At 43.8% G+C, this 19,392-nt stretch overlaps 3 protein-coding genes across 4 annotated transcripts; 1 reads left to right on the top strand and 2 right to left on the bottom strand.

Moving 5' to 3' along the window:
• The first annotated feature begins 388 nt into the window (after window positions 1–388).
• Window positions 389–3,374, top strand: LOC106580961 (high affinity immunoglobulin gamma Fc receptor I). Of its 2 annotated transcripts, XM_014162559.3 has the most exons (6): window positions 389–512; window positions 653–688; window positions 1,296–1,586; window positions 1,840–2,106; window positions 2,284–2,559; window positions 2,895–3,374. In XM_014162559.3, the coding sequence occupies exons 1-6, from the start codon at window positions 488–490 to the stop codon at window positions 2,987–2,989; spliced, it is 990 nt and encodes a 329-aa protein (XP_014018034.3). In that variant the 5' UTR covers window positions 389–487; the 3' UTR covers window positions 2,990–3,374. The 2 variants fall into 2 exon arrangements, with proteins under 2 accessions (XP_014018034.3, XP_014018033.3); XM_014162558.3 differs by having other exon boundaries at window positions 2,284–3,374.
• A 294-nt stretch (window positions 3,375–3,668) lies between these two features.
• On the bottom strand, window positions 3,669–7,788 carry LOC106580960 (uncharacterized). The gene is made up of 3 exons (XM_045703385.2): window positions 7,739–7,788; window positions 5,385–5,749; window positions 3,669–4,741 (listed from the first exon to the last, which is right to left on the bottom strand). The coding sequence occupies exons 1-3, from the start codon at window positions 7,786–7,788 to the stop codon at window positions 3,846–3,848; spliced, it is 1,311 nt and encodes a 436-aa protein (XP_045559341.2). The 3' UTR covers window positions 3,669–3,845.
• Window positions 7,789–12,501: 4,713 nt separating this feature from the next.
• Window positions 12,502–17,324, bottom strand: LOC106580970 (uncharacterized). Its single transcript, XM_082966599.1, has one exon. It carries the CDS (start codon window positions 16,202–16,204, stop codon window positions 15,707–15,709), a length of 498 nt encoding a protein of 165 aa, XP_082822725.1. The 5' UTR covers window positions 16,205–17,324; the 3' UTR covers window positions 12,502–15,706.
• Between the last annotated feature and the right edge of the window lie 2,068 nt (window positions 17,325–19,392).

Raw genomic sequence — 19,392 nt, 5'->3', positions numbered from 1 at the left:
GGTGTTCCTAATGTTTTGTACACAGTGTATACTTTATATTGATCTGCATACTGTGGCACAGCTTCACAATTATATACTTGCTGGGCTGGCAAACTTATTGATCATGCATTATGAAATCAAACTTGTTTTGATGCAAGGGTCACCTTCTGCCAGAGCCCATTTTTTATACTTTGTTATCTTGTATTTTGAAGCTGTAGCATTATTTGAACATTTCACAAGTGCTTACTGTAGCTAGATGTTAAAAAAAAAAACAGCACACATGAGGTTGCCTCCCAGGGCTTTGGTAATTCCCTCATTCCTAAAAAAGAACTTCCCTAAAGTTATTGAAGATGTCAAGAAGAGCCTTATGCAATGAAGGGAAGACAATGTTTCTTTCACATCGTATTTTTTGCAATCGAAACTGAGAAAACTAGTCTCATTTCCCCTGACAATATATAAAGATTGTACTTTAGTTATCCCCATCAGAAGCACAAACAGAACACTCAACATGAAGCTCTTACTGAGCCTCCTTGGTGAGTTCCTTTCAGTCCACTTAAAGAGATTACAGATCATTATTTATGTGTATTGATGATCACTGACTGATTGATTGGCAGAATGATCACCAATTTTATTGTTGGTTATTTTAATGATTAATGGTTATTTATTGTTTCAGTTGTTTCAACACTACCTCAATTGGCTGAACTACAAGGTATTTAGTAAATACATTTCTCTCTGGCTACGTTTACACAGGCAGACCAATTCTGATCTTTTTACCAATTATTGGCAAAGATCTGATCTGATTGGTCAGCAATATCAATTCGTGGCAAAAGATTTGAGCTAACTGTGTAGTCAGCCATTATAGGCCTCTGAGATTTCAAATCCTTCTCTTCAAACCAGTGTTGTGTAATGTCATCATATGAAATACAGTATGTAAATTGTCTATTTTCATGAGTACGTAATAATTATACACTGCTGAACATTAGTTGCCTTTTGTAATGTTAGGTGATCGTGTTAATAAGACCAAGTTGCTGTTTATGCTCAGAAGTAATGCTTATTTTGTCCTCAAGTCTGACTAGTTTACACAGGCAGCCCAATTCTGATATTTGTTTCACTAATTGGTCTTTTGAGCAATCAGATCAGCTCTGAAACAGATCTGATGTGAAAAGATCTTATGTGATTGGTCAAAAGATCTTATGTGATTGGTCAAAAGACCAATTATTGGAAAAATATATTAGAATTGGGCTGCCTGTGTAAACGCAGCCGTAGTAGTCTACTCAAAATGGTAGAAAGACTTACCTGTCAACATTTCTTCACAGTCCTCCCCACCAGTGCTCCGCAGATGGCCGTGGCTGAGCTAGTCAAGGGGGTACCCTGGATCTTCTCAGGGGAGAGCGTGCATCTGAAGTGCAGTGTTCCTGGGAATGTGTCAGCCGAGTGGAGGTACCGGTGGTTCAGGGGGGGCGAGCAGCTCCAGGAGTCTGAGTACTTTGTCCTCTGGAAGGCCAGGCCACAGCAGAGTGGGAAGTACTACTGCCAGGGCCTGAGAACCACATGGATAAGCACCCAACACACCCTCCACAGCCTGCCTATAGAAATAGAGGTGGACGGTAAGAGAACCCCTATCAATATTGAGCCATGATGACATCTAGTTTGGTTGTCCTTCTGTTAGCAGTCTGTATTAGCCAACTCCTTTCTTGTTAGTCACGCCAAACGTGTAACAATAGAAAAATAAGCAGAAACAGACTGACAACCAGGCTAAGTTACACCTGTAGCACACCTGACCATAGAGGGTAACTGTCAACAGGCCAGACAGGGACTACGCCACCCCTTTAACTAAAATAATTTACTGCTCTTTCCCAGGTGGGTGGGCCATCCTGCAGGCCCCGCCCCTGCCCATGCTGGTTGGAGAGGCAATGACCCTGACGTGTCGTGTCCGTGACAACCCCAGACTGACAGAGGTCATACTCTACAAAGACGGGGTGGAGCTTCAGAGACAGCCTGGCCCAGAGCTGCGTGTCACCAACCTTACCCTGCAACACCATGGATCCTATTGGTGCAGAGCATCCTGGGATGGACGGAGGGAAACCAACTCTGTGATCTCAGAGGCTGCTCCAGTGTCCATCATAGGTGAGGTTGAGTGACTGGAGTGGTTTGTAATTTTGAGTTTGTGCAGGGTGTGGAATCATATTTCAAAGTTGATTTGCCCTCATCATTCCATTATCATCACTATCATATGGTCATTGAATACCAGTAGATATGTGAGGATTTTTTTTCAGTATTAATGCTCTATATTCTCCCCTGCAGAGGTTCTGACAGAGCCCGTGTTGGAGATTGTGCCCAATGACCGTCTGATCCATGAAGACCGTATGCTCCTGGTGTGTCAGGTCCAACTGAATGCCCGTGAGCCGGTTCCACACATCCACTACTACTTCTACCAGGACGGGCTGAGTCTGGGGCCTGCCTCTTCCCAGGACAGAGTCACAGTACTGAGGGACTCAGGCCAGTACTGGTGCAAAGCCAGCGTTCCTACTCTGGGGCTGAAGAGGCTCAGCGAGCCCTTAGCTTATGGGCGAGTGACAGGTGAACAGTCAGAGCACATGAGAAACCAGAAAAGAATAGTAGTGAGGCAGTCCCCCTTTAGGATGCGTCATAATGCTGACCAGTGGCATCAGTTCAGTTAAACCTAGGGCATGGCAGGGTGGGGGGGACAGCTTCTCTCTGAGCAACGCTCCGCATGGTCCTAAAGCCAGCCATTCAACATTCTAAACAGCCATTGCATTTTAATTGGGATTGGAAGAATTTTAGTCTACTTTTTTGCAGCCTACTTTTATATTTTTGGTCTTGAGCTAGGGTACGGGGACTGCCATACCCTGACAATCCCAACTGACGCCCTGATGCTGACTCTGTGTTAACAGGGAAACATCAGGGACCAGTTGTTTCTCTCCAGCCCAGAGCTCCATCTCATCCAGATCCTATGAAAGGACCTCCCCAGACCACCACCTCTATCTAGCCTTCTAAGCCCCCTACCTTCTCCGATGCATCCAGTGATTCTCCAAACACGCTGTCCTGTGATGTTGTTGGTTCAGATGATGGGACAATGGTGTGGAGGGACTTCTTTTGAACAATACCAGATCAATGTACATTATCACTATCACTATCACTACATTATCACTTTCAGAATTAGACCCTTTTGAACCAACTTAGTTGCATCCCCAGTTTACCCATTCATATGCCTCCAGAATGTACTTGTGTTTTATAACATTCCTTATCTAAATTAATTCATAAATGACTCATTAATAGAATGTTATTTGTCTTTTAAGTTGTGAATGAAACAATTAATTGTATTTGCACTGTCGATTGTAAACTCAATCCAAATAAATCCAGTCAAAGTCAAACATTTACTTATTGATTTTATTTCAAAAGTGTACAAAAGCTCATAATACAGTGATACAATATACTGATTCATTTAACCTAACCTGGGAAACTTTGTGAATAGTATTCCTCAAATAATAAACTTCATACTCCCTCTATAGACTCAACAACATATGGACATCTTTTCAAGACTGTCAATCTGGTAGAATGAAAAATAATGCCAGTAAGGCTTATAGCACTGGAGTAGTTTAAAGAGATATGGGATGAATGCTGCAATTCAGATCATATAGAGGTGTTTTACAGTCCCTGGTACTGTGGTGGCATAGTGGGCTCCATTGTCATGCGTTGTCTGTGTAGAGCAGCAGCCCAGAGGGGCTGGTCTGTGGGGTAAAGTATGGGTAGTATGAGGTGGAGTATGGAGGAGTTCCAGTAGAGATTGTTTAGGTATTGTGGAGGTACAGTAGAGTTGATTGTATTAGATATCAGATCGTTTGTCAGGGCTTGTCAGCGTAGAGCAGGAAGCCAGAGAAAGTGCTGTCGTCATCACTGCTGGCGTAGACTCCATTCCAGTCCCTCAGTGTCTCCAGCCATACCTGGTCCCCCGCCGCCAGCTGCAGCAGCACCAGGCTGGATGCCTGGTCGATGTCCTGCCCATACAGAGAGTCCCGCGTCCGAACCTTCCTCACCCCATTGACTACCAGGGTGGCGCGCAGGGGCTTGTTCCGCACAGTGATGTGGTAGGAGAACATGTAGACCCCCCCGTGGGCACAGGTGAAGCTGTTGGAGGAGGAGTTATAGTGGTTCTCTCCGTTGTAGAAGACCTTGTCAAAGCGGACGGGGTAGCCCGATGGAGGGAAGGACTTACTGGGGGAGAGGCCCACACTGAAGGCTGAGTGTTTCTGAATCACCCTGTTACCCTTCGCCCCTCTGATCCCCCGAGGGCCCCTGTCCCCTCTCATTCCGGGGGAGCCTCTGTCACCCTTTGGCCCAAACATCCCCCTCCCTCCCTGGCGTCCAGGCAGCCCTCGCACCCCTGGCTCACCTTGAGCCCCTGGGGGTCCTGGATCCCCCTGGTCGCCCGCCACACCAGGGGAGCCCTGCATGCCATTCACCCCAGGAAGGCCCACCTGGCCCTGAATAACTGGAGGCCCAGGGTCCCCTCTATCGCCCTTCAGTCCTCTCTCCCCAAATGTCCCACACTCCCCTTTGTCCCCCTTGTCCCCCTTCAAGTCTTGTGCCCCAGCCAGCCCTGGGGGTCCGGTTGGGCCTTCCATTCCAGGTTCCCCTCTCTCACCCTTAGTCCCATTTTGGCTTTCACCCTTCTCCCCCCGGACACTTTTGACCCCAGGAGGCCCTCTGTCACCTTTTTCACCTTTAAAGCCAAATCCACCTGCAGGGCGTAGAGCACAGTGTAAGTGGGCCGTCTCAGCAACTAGGCCCAGACAGAATTTATGAGGAAGATATTAATTGATTTTACATGTTTGATTTAATAATCCTTTATGGAGGCTAGAACAGGTACAGGTAGCCTTGTTTCATGATTTTTTTGCCTATATGTGCCTATATGACTTAAAAGGATTGGCTGGTTACCGCTCTCTCCTTGTTTCCCTGGGATACCCGGAGTTCCTGCCATTCCACAGTATCCTTGATCACCTTTAACTCCTGGGAAAGAGAGATAGATAACAGACAACTTTGAATAATCAATAAATCTACTGTTTGCTCACACAGCCAGGAAAGTGTACATATCTCGAATAAATAATGTATCGTTTCTCTTTTGTGTTCACCTCTGTCTCCTTTTGGCCCTGTAGTTCCATTTGAACCAGCCAGTCCAGGAAAGCCTCTGGGTCCTTGCTCCCCCTCTTCTCCAGGTGAACCTGGGAGAAAATCGTTTCAACAAGATATCAAAATCCATGGGTCACCACTACAGTATACTGGTATTGTTAAATGTCCCTATGTTGTTATAGTGATTTCAATACCTGGTAGTCCTCTGTCCCCTTTTGGCCCTCGAGGGCCCTTCTCTGGTGGACAGCACTCACAAAAGTTGAAGTAGCACTCGTTATAATCCAGGATGTAATTATCATGCCCAACAACAGGGGGCCCTGTGGTTTCAGTATAGTAATCCTGGTAGGCATCACTGGGGTAGGTTGTGGTCTCTGTGGTAACCAGGGGGTAGGAATCCATGGGATCTGATTTCTCCACTGATTTCATTGTGTTAGGGATGATGGTGGTTAGGGGCTGCATGGTAATCTGGGGCGGCTTGCGGTAATGCATGGGCTTCTTGGTATATTGGTACTTTGGTCGCTGAGTGGTCTTCGTTGATACACTGGTCACTGTGAATGATATCACTGCCACTGCCAAGAGGGCAGAGTGATAGGAGAGCATCCTGATGTTTGATAAGAATCTAAGGAGGGAGAAATGGAGAAACTGTCACTTCTCATACACTGATGTAGCATCCCTGTATGTAAGCATATTACTTACTACAGCCTCTGCCAAGAGGTCTGGAGCTTTATGGCACAGGAGATAGTGAGCTTGCCCTGTCACTGCATGGTTTTTGGTTAAAAAAAATGCATTATTTCAGAACTGATTATATTAGGTGTATATCCCGCATTAATATTTACAGTAGCTCAAAGCAACGTACTTTCGACTCAGGAGAACATTTATGAGACCTCATAACAACAACAATCCTAAAAAACAAACATATAAAGCATCTTATCATCTATCAAGACCTTCTCTTTTCCATCCATTTATCTCTCCCTCCCTCTGTTTCTCTCTCTGTTGCAGACCATTCTATTGTATATGAACCACTCAATATTCCACTGTCACAGCACTGCCAGACATGACCTCATCACAAAGATGAGACTTACAGGCACTCAACTCATCACCTCACAATGGGTTGTCAAACAAAAAGGCCAAACAAAACAGAAACCGCTTATTGAACAGAGCTCAGTATAAAGCAATAAATTCAAATTTGACACTTACCTAATTATGACGGGCCTGTCTAATCATTGATTCCCTGTCTAACAGTACCATGGAGACTGCAGCAGCAACACTGGAACTCTTTGATATATCTATAAGGCTTTGATGATGGACATCCCCACCAATGAGGAGTAGAGCTGTGAGCCCAGGGGGAGGTTTGAAACCCAACGACAAGCTAATCTAGCAGAGCCTGGAGCTGGACCAAGCAGAACCACTGCACTGCACCTCGGCGCACTCTCTGTATCCCTGTTGTGTAAAATGTGCTTTTGTGACACTGGATACAGTGTCCGTGAGAAGCACTACCCCGGTGTGGGCCGGGCGAGAGGAGAGAGGCAACGGGTCACCTGATATAGGAGAAATTCCTCCAGCAGCCACCCTGCTGCCCCGCAGTCACCCCCTCTAGTCCCCTTCTTACTGGGGGACTAGAGCCAAGCTGGGAGGCTTCCAGTGGCCCCATAGTGGGGTTCATACACGTCTTACTACAGGTGGAGGGAGTGCAGCGCAACTCCAATACACGAAGGTACATTTCTCCTGGCCATATTGGTCAAGTCATTGTGAGCTTGTGTAAAAGAGTATAGAAGTAATAAGGTTACAGTTGCAAATCAGTAGCTACAGGTATACTGTTTAGGGTGCCCCACTCTGCTTAGCCCAAATCCTCTATAACTACCGCAGAACAAAGATCTGTATCATTACTATCTACTTGGTGATTGTCCACGAAAAGCTTTAGCCTAAAGAGCGCTACTAATCTCACTGTCTCACTCAACAGTTACTAAACCTGAGCTGTCGTCAAAGGAAACAGCTTATCTCTCTAACCCTCTCTACAGGTGAACACACAGCCATGCTGCACAGTCACTGGAACCAACTATCTCTTGTTAGAAGAATGGTTATATCCATCAATTATAGCAAACTCACTCTCACAGTGGTAACAGGACAGCTCGTGACTGATACAAATGAAACTACTACCACCAGAGGACAGGGTTCAGTAGTTAAAGACCTCAACCTCCCTGAGGGATCTATGACCACCAAAAACAATTGCAGGAAGAGGGGAAATGAAAGAGGGAAATAGAGAGGGGAGTTGTTGAGGGTGAGATGGAAGGAGAGGAATAGAGAGAGAGAGGGGGTTCCAGGGGTAGTGAGGGAGAGCTTTATGTATACTTTGAATATATAAGACTGTGCCTTAACCTTCCATTTGCATATGTTCAATTATCACCTGTTTCTTATTTTTTCTTCCTCCATCTTTCTCCTCTCCTCTTTGCATACTCTTATTAGCATACTCTTATTAGCATACTTTTATTGGCATACTCTTATTAGCATACTCTTATTAGCATCCTCCATTTAGTCCACACAACAGAACTGGTCAGTTTACCAGCCTCGCCACCACAGGAACACAAGCACCGCTCACCTGCCCACTCACCTAACACTGGCACTGCCGTGACCCCAGGCGCTCCCACAGTACAGCACCATGGAGAAAAACATATACAGTCAAGAGTTAAGCAGGAGCAGTGGAGCAGTGGAGCAGGGACAGAGGCAGGATGACTTGCATGGGTACTGTACATTAACTAACCCTCTTCATGGAAAGATGATCTCTAAGTGTCAGTATAGAGGATGTAGGGGTTCAGGCGGGAAGGTGTGTGAGTGTGTGTGCATGTGTGAAAGATCAGACAGTTGTTTGCCTCCTGGGTGAACATTTCCTTTTAGCCCTAGTCAGTAGGATGACAGTTGAAGTAAACCATTATCAAAATGTCAGTCTTAGTTTCTGATTGATGCAGAGAACAAAATGCCCTCTACCAAAACACCAGTTCATTTCCCTCTCAGATTATCCCCTGGTACACGAACCTGGCCATAGACAGATTCTTGTTCAACAGCCCAGCCTGCCTTATCAAGTGAAATCTGGAGACCTTGGAATTAGCAACTAATGACTTTGGTGCTTGAAGTTTTGGCAAATAAATATATGCCTCTTATGTAGTGAGACCAGCAATACCTTCATATTATCTGACACACTTTTCTTGAGTTGTTCAATATTGAAATAGAAAGTTCAATCTAGAACAGGTACACCCTATTTTCTTAAAATATCTTGGTTATTGGTTTGCCATTGAAGAAGGCAGCATAAAAAAGTATTTGCTTTTTTCACTCAAGCACAGAGCCTAATTGTCTTGTAAGATGGAAGCTGAAGCATTGCAAGAGTATCAGAGACCCACGCGGACTCCCAAGAGACACAGAGGGGTGTATGTGTGGAGAGAGACCCCAGGAGAGTGCTCCCTGAGTAGGGGATTGTGGGGAGTAAGGAGCCCAGGGCCAAAAGAGGTGGGGGTAGTGGGGGAAAACAGGGTCTGGGAGTGGGTTACAGGGGAGAAAGAGAAAGAGAGAGAAAAAGGGTCATGGTCAGGTGAGTGCAAGGTAAAAGTGCTCTGGTACCACCCACTTGTTTCCCCCCACCTACGTTCTCTACCTGTCCCCTAGCCCCGGCTCGGACCCCGTCCCACAGAGGTAGAGTAACCCAGACTATGATCAGGTGTAGAGCTCCAAATGGACTTCTCTATGACCCCGTGGAGAAAGGACAGGCTTTAAGTCATCGAGAACCATTAGAAAATCTTTTAAAAACCACCTCACTTTCACTCTCTCTCTTTCCAACACACAGGGTTTGGTGTTCTATCCATTGTTTTAGGCCTACATCTAACTAATAAAGAATAGCAGAAAAACAATGTTTAGCAACACACATTTTCTAGAGAATATGCCAAAACTTCATATTTTATAAAAGTAAAAACAATCTAGGGCCAGGTTTGAATGCAAGGCACATAGCATACAGAAGTGTTAATTCAGATAAGCATTATACAACTTATCAAATATCCATTAATTACATGAAGGAAAAAATAAAAACGTTTTTGAAAAAAGTTTGATTTCTTTATCATCAAAACAGGCACATGGTTAGTATAAATGTCTAGTTCACCCAAAACATTTTTAACACCTATTCCACTTTAACATAGAGATGCAATAATTACTTACAAGCATGTTTTAACTATTTGCTAAACATTAGGCTATAGTCAGACTTGCCTCAATATCTACAGTATGACAGCAAAAATACATATTTAGCAGCATCAGGTGTTGGCCTTGTCCGGACAGTCTGAAGGTCAGTAGTCACTGTTGATTGAGAAAAGGAGAGAATGAGAAATGGAGCAGATGAGAGGAGGGCTGAAAAGAGTGGGAAAGAGAGAGAGTGACAGAGATTTTTCTAAACAACAGTGATATATGGTAAAAGGATGCATGTTTATGTCACATTAGCAGTATGTCTTTGAGAATAGGTTGACGGGGGGGACCATAGGTTATGGTTGAGCGATCAGTTCTACCATCATCCATAATGGAGCACAGGGATGTCAAGCCACACACTTACTGATGGTAACCCTGACCTAGAAACCTGGCCTGACCCCACTCCCCTGGGCTCCTGTGTGTTCAAATCCTGCTCTCTCCTGCCCTCCCCCTGTTCCTAACATCCCATAGCCACTAGGTGGCAGTGTTGTTTGATAAAATAAGTCACTGAGGCCTCCCCACCAGTCCTATGCCTTGGATACACACAACAGAACCCAAAGCTTATCTGTCCTGAGCTACTCCTGTATGTTTACTCATCATAACATAGATAGGTCTGCAGTGTGAAACACCATGATTCATATTCATTTCTCTGCTGTCTTATCTATAGGTAGAGGACAATCTCATTATGTGATGGTACATGACAGAAAGACAAGACGTGGAACTGGGGAGGCAGTTTTAACCCTAACCATCTCTCCACATGCATAACCATATACATGGTGACATGCCTAATCTGTGTGTGGTGTAGTCATGTAAGGCTATAGGCTATGAACTTACTAACCAACCCTTCTGGGGGTGACTATCGGTCATACTCTCCCACGCCTCCTTATTTTCTCTTTAGTTTGAATCCAGTAGAGATCATGTGAGGTTGAGTTTGCTCAGGGCGTGATGGAATTCTATAACTCCATGGCCAGTCTATTACCCAGCTCACCTCGTCTCTGGAGATGAGGGGACAGCAGTGAGGGGCGTCCAACTGTCCACAGAAACAGGTGCTCACCTTGATCACCTCCATCTTTGCATTGTAGAAGGGAGATGTACACCTGTTCAACCAAAAAGGACCCTTTCTTCCTCTCTCCCACAAACACACCGGCACGCACACCAGTCTAATGACTGACTTCAATGATTTCTCCACCCAACCCGGTAAAGCAAACACACTACCCTCAAAACAAACAGTACAAATGGCACGTGTTTAGTGTTAGGCTGTCGTTCTGCCCCTGAACAAGGCAGTTAACCCACTGTTCCTAGGCCGTCATTGAAAATAAGAATTTGTTCTTAACTGACTTGCCTAGTTAAATAAAGGTAAAATAAAATAAAAAATTATAAAAAATTGCTGTCTGTGATTGTGTATGTCTATCTGAGAGGACCAGAACAAACCCAATCTGATGAAACTGAACCAAGAGAACAGATAGATTCACTAGTAAAATAATTATCCATGAACGAACTCTCATTAAACATTTACATGGCTTTGATAGTAAATCTGTATCATGTTTAGATGTGTCTTTCTTTCTCTCTGTGAGTGAATGAAATTGTCTCCCTCTGCTGCTTGTCAATCACAGTTCTCACTAAACAAAAGCTTTGCTCATTACCATGGGGACAAAGTTAGTAATGCCACAACCCTGCACTTGACGAAAACTGTATGAGTGAGTGAATGGATAGGTGGAGTTACAGCGGGGTTTCCCAAACTCAGGACCCCAAGGGGTGCACGTGTTTGGGAAACACTGAAATACAGACTCTAGAGGTGCCCTAACAACTGTGTTGTTGTGTTTTACTTAATGTAGGCCTTCAAAACCTGATCAATATCATACTGACGGATCACACACGGTGTGTGTGTGTTTTTGTGCTTTTACTATAGCAAAACAAGGACAATTCAGACAAGTGGGGACATTTTGCCGGTCCCCACAAGGAAAAAGTATATTTTAGGCTTAGGGGCTAGGTTTAAGGTTAGGGTTGGGGGTTAAGGTTAGGTTTAGGGTTACGGGAAATAAGATTTTTAATGGGAATCAATTCTTTGGTCCCCACATGGATAGTAAACAAGCGTGTGTGTGTGTGTGTGTGTGTGTGTGTGTGTGTGTGTGTGTGTGTGTGTGTGTGTGTGTGTGTGTGTGTGTGTGTGTGTGTGTGTGTGTGTGTGTGTAAGATGCTAAGAATTGTCCTGTAAGAAGCAACAACAAAGCAAGCCAAGAAAGGTGAGAGGTTCAAACGTAAACAGTGTTACTTAGCATTGGGCCCATTGTGGATGTGTTTACAGAGTCAGCGTCAAGACATATAGCTCTCTTTATTTACATTTGATCATTAGATAAAGGAGTTCTGATTTCATCTCCTGTCACTAATGAAGCATAACCCAATCTGGAAGGGAAGGGAGGGGCGGAGAGGAGAGGGTTCCTGTGCACTCCCCCCTACAATTTCTAGAATGGGAACACATTCTGACTGTTTGGATTGGTCCCAGAAACCAATGGGTTGGGCCAGAACCAGCCTACATGCTGACGTTATCAACTTTGATACTCTGACTGGTTAGATTTGTTATCGACGATCAAATCGCTGATGATTTGTTTTGTACAACTCCCCTAATTTTGAAGTCACACAAACGACTTCTAGGATGGCACATTTAGACAGTGCATGTAGCGATCGATAGAGCAGTGGAATTAATTTCAGTCTGAGTATTCAGGCAAGTACTGGTGTGTATTCTCCAAAAAGTAGTTATTCTAGGGCAAATCTAAATGAGTCTTTATTTGAATCCAGGTTCCTTAGAGGGTGAAGGTGGACCTGTTGTAGTGATCTTGTCCTGATAGACAGATCACCTGCTGAGATGAAGCACCTTATGTATTTGCCTATATTTATAACTGGTTATAACTAGGTATAAATGTGTACAAAATCTAAATGACCTTAGATATATGCTTACTTGCAGTGAAAACAGCTCACACAAGTTTGTAAGTGGGATGAATACTTGGTGGAACTGTAATACAGAAACCAGACACCCTCTGAATGTACACATGGTGCTGTATATTCTTACAGAAAATGTTATATAAATACATGAACTCCTATAATATCCTCCAATTGTCACATTTGTCGTATGAAGACTGGGACCAAAGCGCAGCGTGTGTATCATTCCACATTTTATTTAAACTGTGAAACTATGCAAGACATACAAATAAACGAATAAACAAAATGTGACGAAGAGGTGCAACATACACTTACTCAAAATAATCTCCCACCAAAACCTAGTGGGAAAAACAACAACTTAAATATGATCCCCAATTAGAGACAACGATGACCAGCTGCCTCTAATTGGAGATCATCCCCCCCAAGATATAAATACAGAAACTAGAACCCCACATAAGTTGGATCAGCCTGTAATGTGGTTTTCCACTTTAATTTTGAGTGTGACTCCAAATCCAGACCTCCATGGGTTGATAAATTGGATTTCCATTGATTCTTTTTGTGTGATTTTGTTGTCAACACATTCAACTATGTAAAGAAAAAAGTATTTAATAAGATTATTTCTTTCATTCAGTTCTAGGATGTGTTGTTTAAGTGTTCCCTTTATTTTTTTGAGCAGTATATAATACACTGTACACAAATATAGTCACACAAAACATAGTGTGCAAGATCAAATCAATACACTTGACTCAAAACAGCTGCACTGAAATCAACACTACTCTGTTCCTCTAGTTTAGGTCTTGAATGCCAATACAGTTAAATGTAAATACCAACAGAATTCTTTCACATTTGTAAAATTGCTTTATTTCTGAAGACTCCAGTGATGAGAGACAAATATACTATAGATATCAGTAAATGTTTAAGGCCACACAGTGATCCATTGTCCTAACGCAACTCTGATCAAGTCAGCAGAAATGTCTTGACCACTAATGATTAGGCTTACTGAAAGGATATAAAAGCACTTTCATTTGAAGGAAAACATATTCAGTAATGTACAGTGCATTAGATAAGTATTCAGACCCCTTGACTTTTTCCACATTTTGTTACGTTACAGCCTTATTGTTAAATGGATTCAATTGTTTTTTCCCCTCCTCATAAATGTACACACAATACTCCATAATGACAAAGCGAAAACTGTTTTTTAGATTTTTTAGCAAATTTCTTACAAATAAAAAACGGAAATATCACATTTACATAAGTATTCAGACCTTTTACTCAGTACTTTGTTGACGCACCTTTGGCATTTTTCACAGCCTCGAGTCGTGGGTATGACGATACAAGCTTGGCACACCTGTATATGGGGAGTTTCTCCCATTTTTTGCAGATCCTCTCAAGCTCTGTCAGGTTGGATAGGGCGTGTCGCTACACAGCTGTTTTCAGGTCTCTCCAGAGATGTTAGATCTGGTTCAAGTCTGGGCTCTAGCTGGGCCACTCAAGGACATAGACACTTTTCCTGAAGCCACTCCTCTGTTGTCTTGGCTGTGTGCTTAGGGTCGTTGTCCTGTTGGAAAATGAACCTTCGCCCCAGTCTGAGTTCCTGAGTGCTCTGGAGCAGGTTTTCATAAAGGATCTCTTTGTACTTTGCTCCGTTCATCTTTCCCTTGATCCTAACTAGTCTCCCAGTCTCTGCAGCTGAAAAACATCCACACAGCATGATGCTGCCACCACCATGTTTCACCGTAGGGATGGTGCCAGGTTTCCTCCGCTTGGCATTTAGGCCAAAGAGCTCAATATTGGTTTCATCAGACCAGAGAATCTTGGCAAATTCCAAGCGGGCTGTCATGTGCCTTTTACTGAGGAGTGGCTTCCGTCTGGCCACTTTACCATAAAGGCCTGATTGGTTCCAAACTTCTTCCATTCAGAGTGACCATCAGATTCTTGGTCACCTCCCTGACCAAGGCCCTTCTCCCCCGATTGCTCAATTTGGCTGGGCGGCCAGCTCTAGGAAGAGTCTTGATGATTCCAAACTTCTTCCATTTAAGAATGATGGAGGCCACTATGTTCTTGGGGATCTTCAATGCTTCAGAAATGTTTTGGTACCCTTCCCCAGATCTGTACCTCGACACAATCCTGTCTCGGAGCTCTAAGGACAATTCCTTCAACCTCAAGGCTTAGTTTTTTCTCTGACACGCACTGTCAACAGCGAGAGCTTATATACACAGATGTGTGCCTTTCCAAATCATGTCCAATCAATTGAATTTACCACAGGTGGACTCCAATCAAGTTATAGAAACATCTCAAGGATGATCAATGGAAACAGGATGCACCTGAGCTCAATTTCAAGTCTCATAGCAAAGGGCCTGAATACCTATGTAAATCAGGTATTTCTGTTTTTTATTTTTAATAAATTTGCTACGATTTTTCTTAACCTGTTTTTGCTTTGTCATTATGGGGTATTTTTAATAAGACTGTAAAGTAACAAAATGTGGAAAAAGTCTAGGGGTCTGAATACTTCCTGAATGCACTGTACATAGCCACAAGAGAAAACAAACTGTTTTCGTAATTGACATTGTAACCAGCCAAGCTTTACCAGTGCATATAAATATCAATATAAATATAGTTACAAATCATATACAGACTAAATCAGAAAGTCCTTAAGTCAATGACAAAGCAAAGCCTGAACCAGAGAGCTAATATTTCCTCTTGCCAAGCATAGCAACAGTAAAAACACTGCGGATGGGGGATAGGGCTGTGCACACAAGGATATGATTGTTCAGTTTGATCAATGAATGCATTGAGAAATCAGACATATTTAGGGTTGGGAGGAAGAAAATTTCACAACCTTGTAATCTTTGCCTGGTCTCAATGTCTCTGATTACATTGTATAGCAGGAGACTAGTCTAGGGAAAGATTTGCTTTATGACTCAGTAATTGGAGTGCAGTCAATGGTCATCATTAGCATTGTCCAGTGGGTTTAAGTGCATGTAAGTGTATTGTGATCAGTAATGTCTCACCCTATATCAGACAGCCGTCAACAGTCGGAGTGAGAAGAATGAGTGAGAAGAATAAAAAAGAACAAACCACATTTCATATTTCTGGAAAAAACAAGGCATTTCACAGCAAAGGTGTGAAAGTAGTGTACATTGATGTATAGTATAATACCAGGGGTAAGGGGGGGTAAAGGGAGGTATTCTCCCAGAATATTTCACAGAAACATCCTAAACTCAGCCTTCCTTTGCTGAGTAGGTAGCCGAGTATTGTGCATTGTGGGAGTAGTGGGTGACTATATGGTGAGAGGGTGGTGAGAGAGCACTGAGGGGTCAGACGGCCATCGAGTCAAGGTCAAATGTCAAGATCTTAGATAGGTGGTCCTCCCCTCTCATTCCCAATCTCCTTCCTGCCATCCATCCCATCCATCCACTGCTTAGTTTATGAGTGCCATGGTGCGCTCTGGCTGTTCCCCGCAGATCCCGGAGAAGAACTTGAGTGCCAGACGCACATGGACAGGCACGAAGGCGTAGGAGGCGTAGATGACCATGGCCATGGATGAGAAGAGGACAGAGTTGAAGATGGACTTCTCCCAGGGCTCAAGCACATATATACCTGTGATGAGCAGGTACTGGTAGTACAGCCAGCCCAGGTACTCCTTCAGGTATTTAAAGTCCATCCTCATACTGCTCCAGTGGTCAGGGTGAGGATGGGAGAGGGAGGGGCAGAGAAAGGAACAGAGAGAGCGAGATAAAAGAGAGAGGGAAGGAGGAGAGGAGTGATAGGAAGATAGGAGAGAGAGAAAAAGAAAGATAAATAAAGGGAGGAAGAGAGAAAGGAGGAGGGTGGCAGTGATAATGGCAGCAGGGGACACATAATGGACATGAACACAAACAAACAAACACACAAACACAAAAGACAGACAACACAACATCAATCATGTGGAAAGATATACAGTTAGTCGACTCACCTGCACTTCCTTTTCCCAGGAGGCATGACCAATTGCAAGAGGGAAAACACTTCGTAGGTGAAAAATGAGCTTACCGTGTGTGTGTGTGTATGCATGTGTGTTGGGGGAAAAACTTAGTTCAGTGATATAACCTCAAGTTTTTGTAGTAGTCTCATTTAAACCCTAGTCTTCTTCAGCTTTCAGTGCGCCTGCTACTATGTAATTACCCATGTCTTACATACCTACCATATCCTTGAGGGAGGAAACAATGCAAAATGGTATTAGAAAAAACATTAATTGTGGGTCTGTGTTTATTAATGAGAAGGTCCAGGGTCAATCATAGCCCATGGCCCCTGGGGGCCACAGGGGTCTCTTTGGTGGAGAGGACCTGTAGAAATGAGCTCCTGAGAGCCCCAGACAAGGTAAATTAAATCTGCACGCATGCACAGTACACACACACACAGTGTCCCACTGAAACAGCACACTTGGCACCTTCCTTTTTAGTGTCAATGATGTCAAAAGGGTCCACCACCATACAGATGGTGGAAAGGAACAGACATTTACTCTACTTCCACACAGGGTCGTTGACATTAAGTAGCTAGGGGCACAATAGGAAAGCCTCTGTCTCAGAGTCAGAAACTCACCTGACACCAGTGCACACTTCTTCACCAGAGTAATAGTCTACTCATTAATAAACGGTTATGGACCAAATAGATAAAAACATACACTGTGGCATGTCAATAAATAAACCAAAAATATAATCCAAGCATGTGTGCTGGTTTTCCAGGTCCTTTCCTGTTACACCTCTCTGATAAATAATTGTGGCTATCTAATGCCCTAGAGAGACATTATGTAACAAATGAATAGGCCTTCTCACATGAATGTAGTCTACATGCTAGCCTACATGCCTATACGACACAATAATAATATGTAACAATCTGTACTGTAGGCCAACAAAAAACAACAATAAGGATCATATAAAAGTGAGCTCACCTCTGTCTGACAACGTGCTGCTGACCGCGCTCCCTCGGTTCTACTGGCTAAAGTTTATTGCAGGACGCCAGAGAGAATGGCCTGTGTCCCACTACAGCTACGCTGCTTTGTGTAAAAAGCTGCACTACCTGTTCACCAATATAGCCTACATGTAGCAGGTAATAGTCTTTACACCACACCCACTGCTCTTTCTTTACCTGGAGTTGGGTTTTTACGGACAGTGCGTTGGGTGGACAGTGCGTTGGGTGGACAGAGTGTTGGGTGGACAGAGTGTTGGGTGGACAGAGTGTTGGGTGGACAGAGTGTTGGGTGCACGTGTATCTTTAAATAAACATCTACATAAAGCAGGATTCTTCACAAATAGGGCTAATCCATAGTCGTTTAGTCAGTGGAATAGTCATCAAAACTCTGTCCTGCATTATTGGATAGGAGACGCATGACGCACTTGTCCACGCAACCTTTGTATGGCATTCTCATAGGGAAAGATAGAGGACTCTAGTGGCCAAAAGCCTGTTTTAGCATGGGCAGCACCTTCCAGGATTTTCGACATTTTGAAGTAGTCAACTGAGTGGGACTTCCTATGGGTTAAGGAAGGATCGCATAATGAATTATGCTTGTGAGCAAACATTCCATACAGTGAGGGGAAAAAAGTATTTGATCCCCTGCTGATTTTGTACATTTGCCCACTGACAAAGAAATGATCAGTCTATATTTTTAATGGTAGGTTTATTTGAACAGTGACAGACAGAATAACAACAACAAAAATACAGAAAAACACATGTCAAAAATGTCATAAATTGATTTGCATTTTAATGAGGGAAATAAGTATTTGACCCCCTCTCAATTAGAAAGATTTCTGGCTCCCAGGTGTCTTTTATACAGATAATGAGCTGAGATTAGGAGCACACTCTTAAAGGGAGTGCTCCTAATCTCAGTTTGTTACCTGTATAAAAGACACCTGTCCACAGAAGCAATCAATCAATCAGATTCCAAACTCTCCACCATGGCCAAGACCAAAGAGCTCTCCAAGGATGTCAGGGACAAGACTGTAGACCTACACAAGGCTGGAATGGGCTACAAGACCATCGCCACGCAGCTTGGTGAGAAGGTGACAACAGTTGGTGCGATTATTCGCAAATGGAAGTAACAAAAAAAAAACAGTCAATCTCCCTCGGCCTGGGGCTCCATGCAAGATCTCACCTCGTGGAGTTGCAATGATCATGAGAACGGTGAGGAATCAGCCCAGAACTACACGGGAGGATCTTGTCAATGATCTCAAGGCAGCTGGGACCATAGTCACCAAGAAAACAATTGGTAACACACTACGCCGTGAAGGACTGAAATCCTGCAGCGCCCGCAAGGTCCCCTTGCTCAAGAAAGCACATATACATGCCCGTCTGAAGTTTGCCAATGAACATCTGAATGATTCAGAGGACAACTGGGTGAAAGTGTTGTGGTCAGATGAGACCAAAATGGAGCTCTTTGGCATCAACTCATCTCGCCGTGTTTGGAGGAGGAGGAATGCTGCCTATGACCCCAAGAACACCATCCCCACCGTCAAACATGGAGGTGGAAACATTATGCTTTGGGGGTGTTTTTCTGCTAAGGGAACAGGACAACTTCACCTCATCAAAGGAACGATGGACGGGGCCATGTACCGTCAAATCTTGGGTGAGAACCTCCTTCCCTCAGCCAGGGCATTGAAAATGGGTCGTGGATGGGTATTCCAGCATGACAATGACCCAAAACACATGGCCAAGGCAACAAAGGAGTAGTTCAAGAAGAAGCACATTAAGGTCCTGGAGTGGCCTAGCCAGTCTCCAGACCTTAATCCCATAGAAAATCTGTGGAGGGAGCTGAAGGTTCGAGTTGCCAAACGTCAGCCTCGAAACCTTAATGACTTGGAGAAGATCTGCAAAGAGGAGTGGGACAAAATCCCTCCTGAGATGTGTGCAAACCTGGTGGCCAACTACAAGAAACGTTTGACTTCTGTGATTGCCAACTAGGGTTTTGCCACCAAGTACTAAGTCATGTTTTGCAGAGGGGTCAAATACTTATTTCCCTCATTAAAATGCAAATCATTTTATAACATTTTTGACATGCGTTTGTCTGGATTTTTTTGTTGTTATTCTGTCTCTCACTGTTCAAATAAACCTACAATTAAAATTATAGACTGGTAA

This window comes from Salmo salar, chromosome 20, assembly GCF_965601325.2.
Source record: "Salmo salar chromosome 20, fSalSal1, whole genome shotgun sequence".
In the NCBI taxonomy this organism is placed as follows: Eukaryota; Metazoa; Chordata; class Actinopteri; order Salmoniformes; family Salmonidae; genus Salmo; species Salmo salar.
This window is presented reverse-complemented; position numbering and strand designations above follow the sequence as displayed.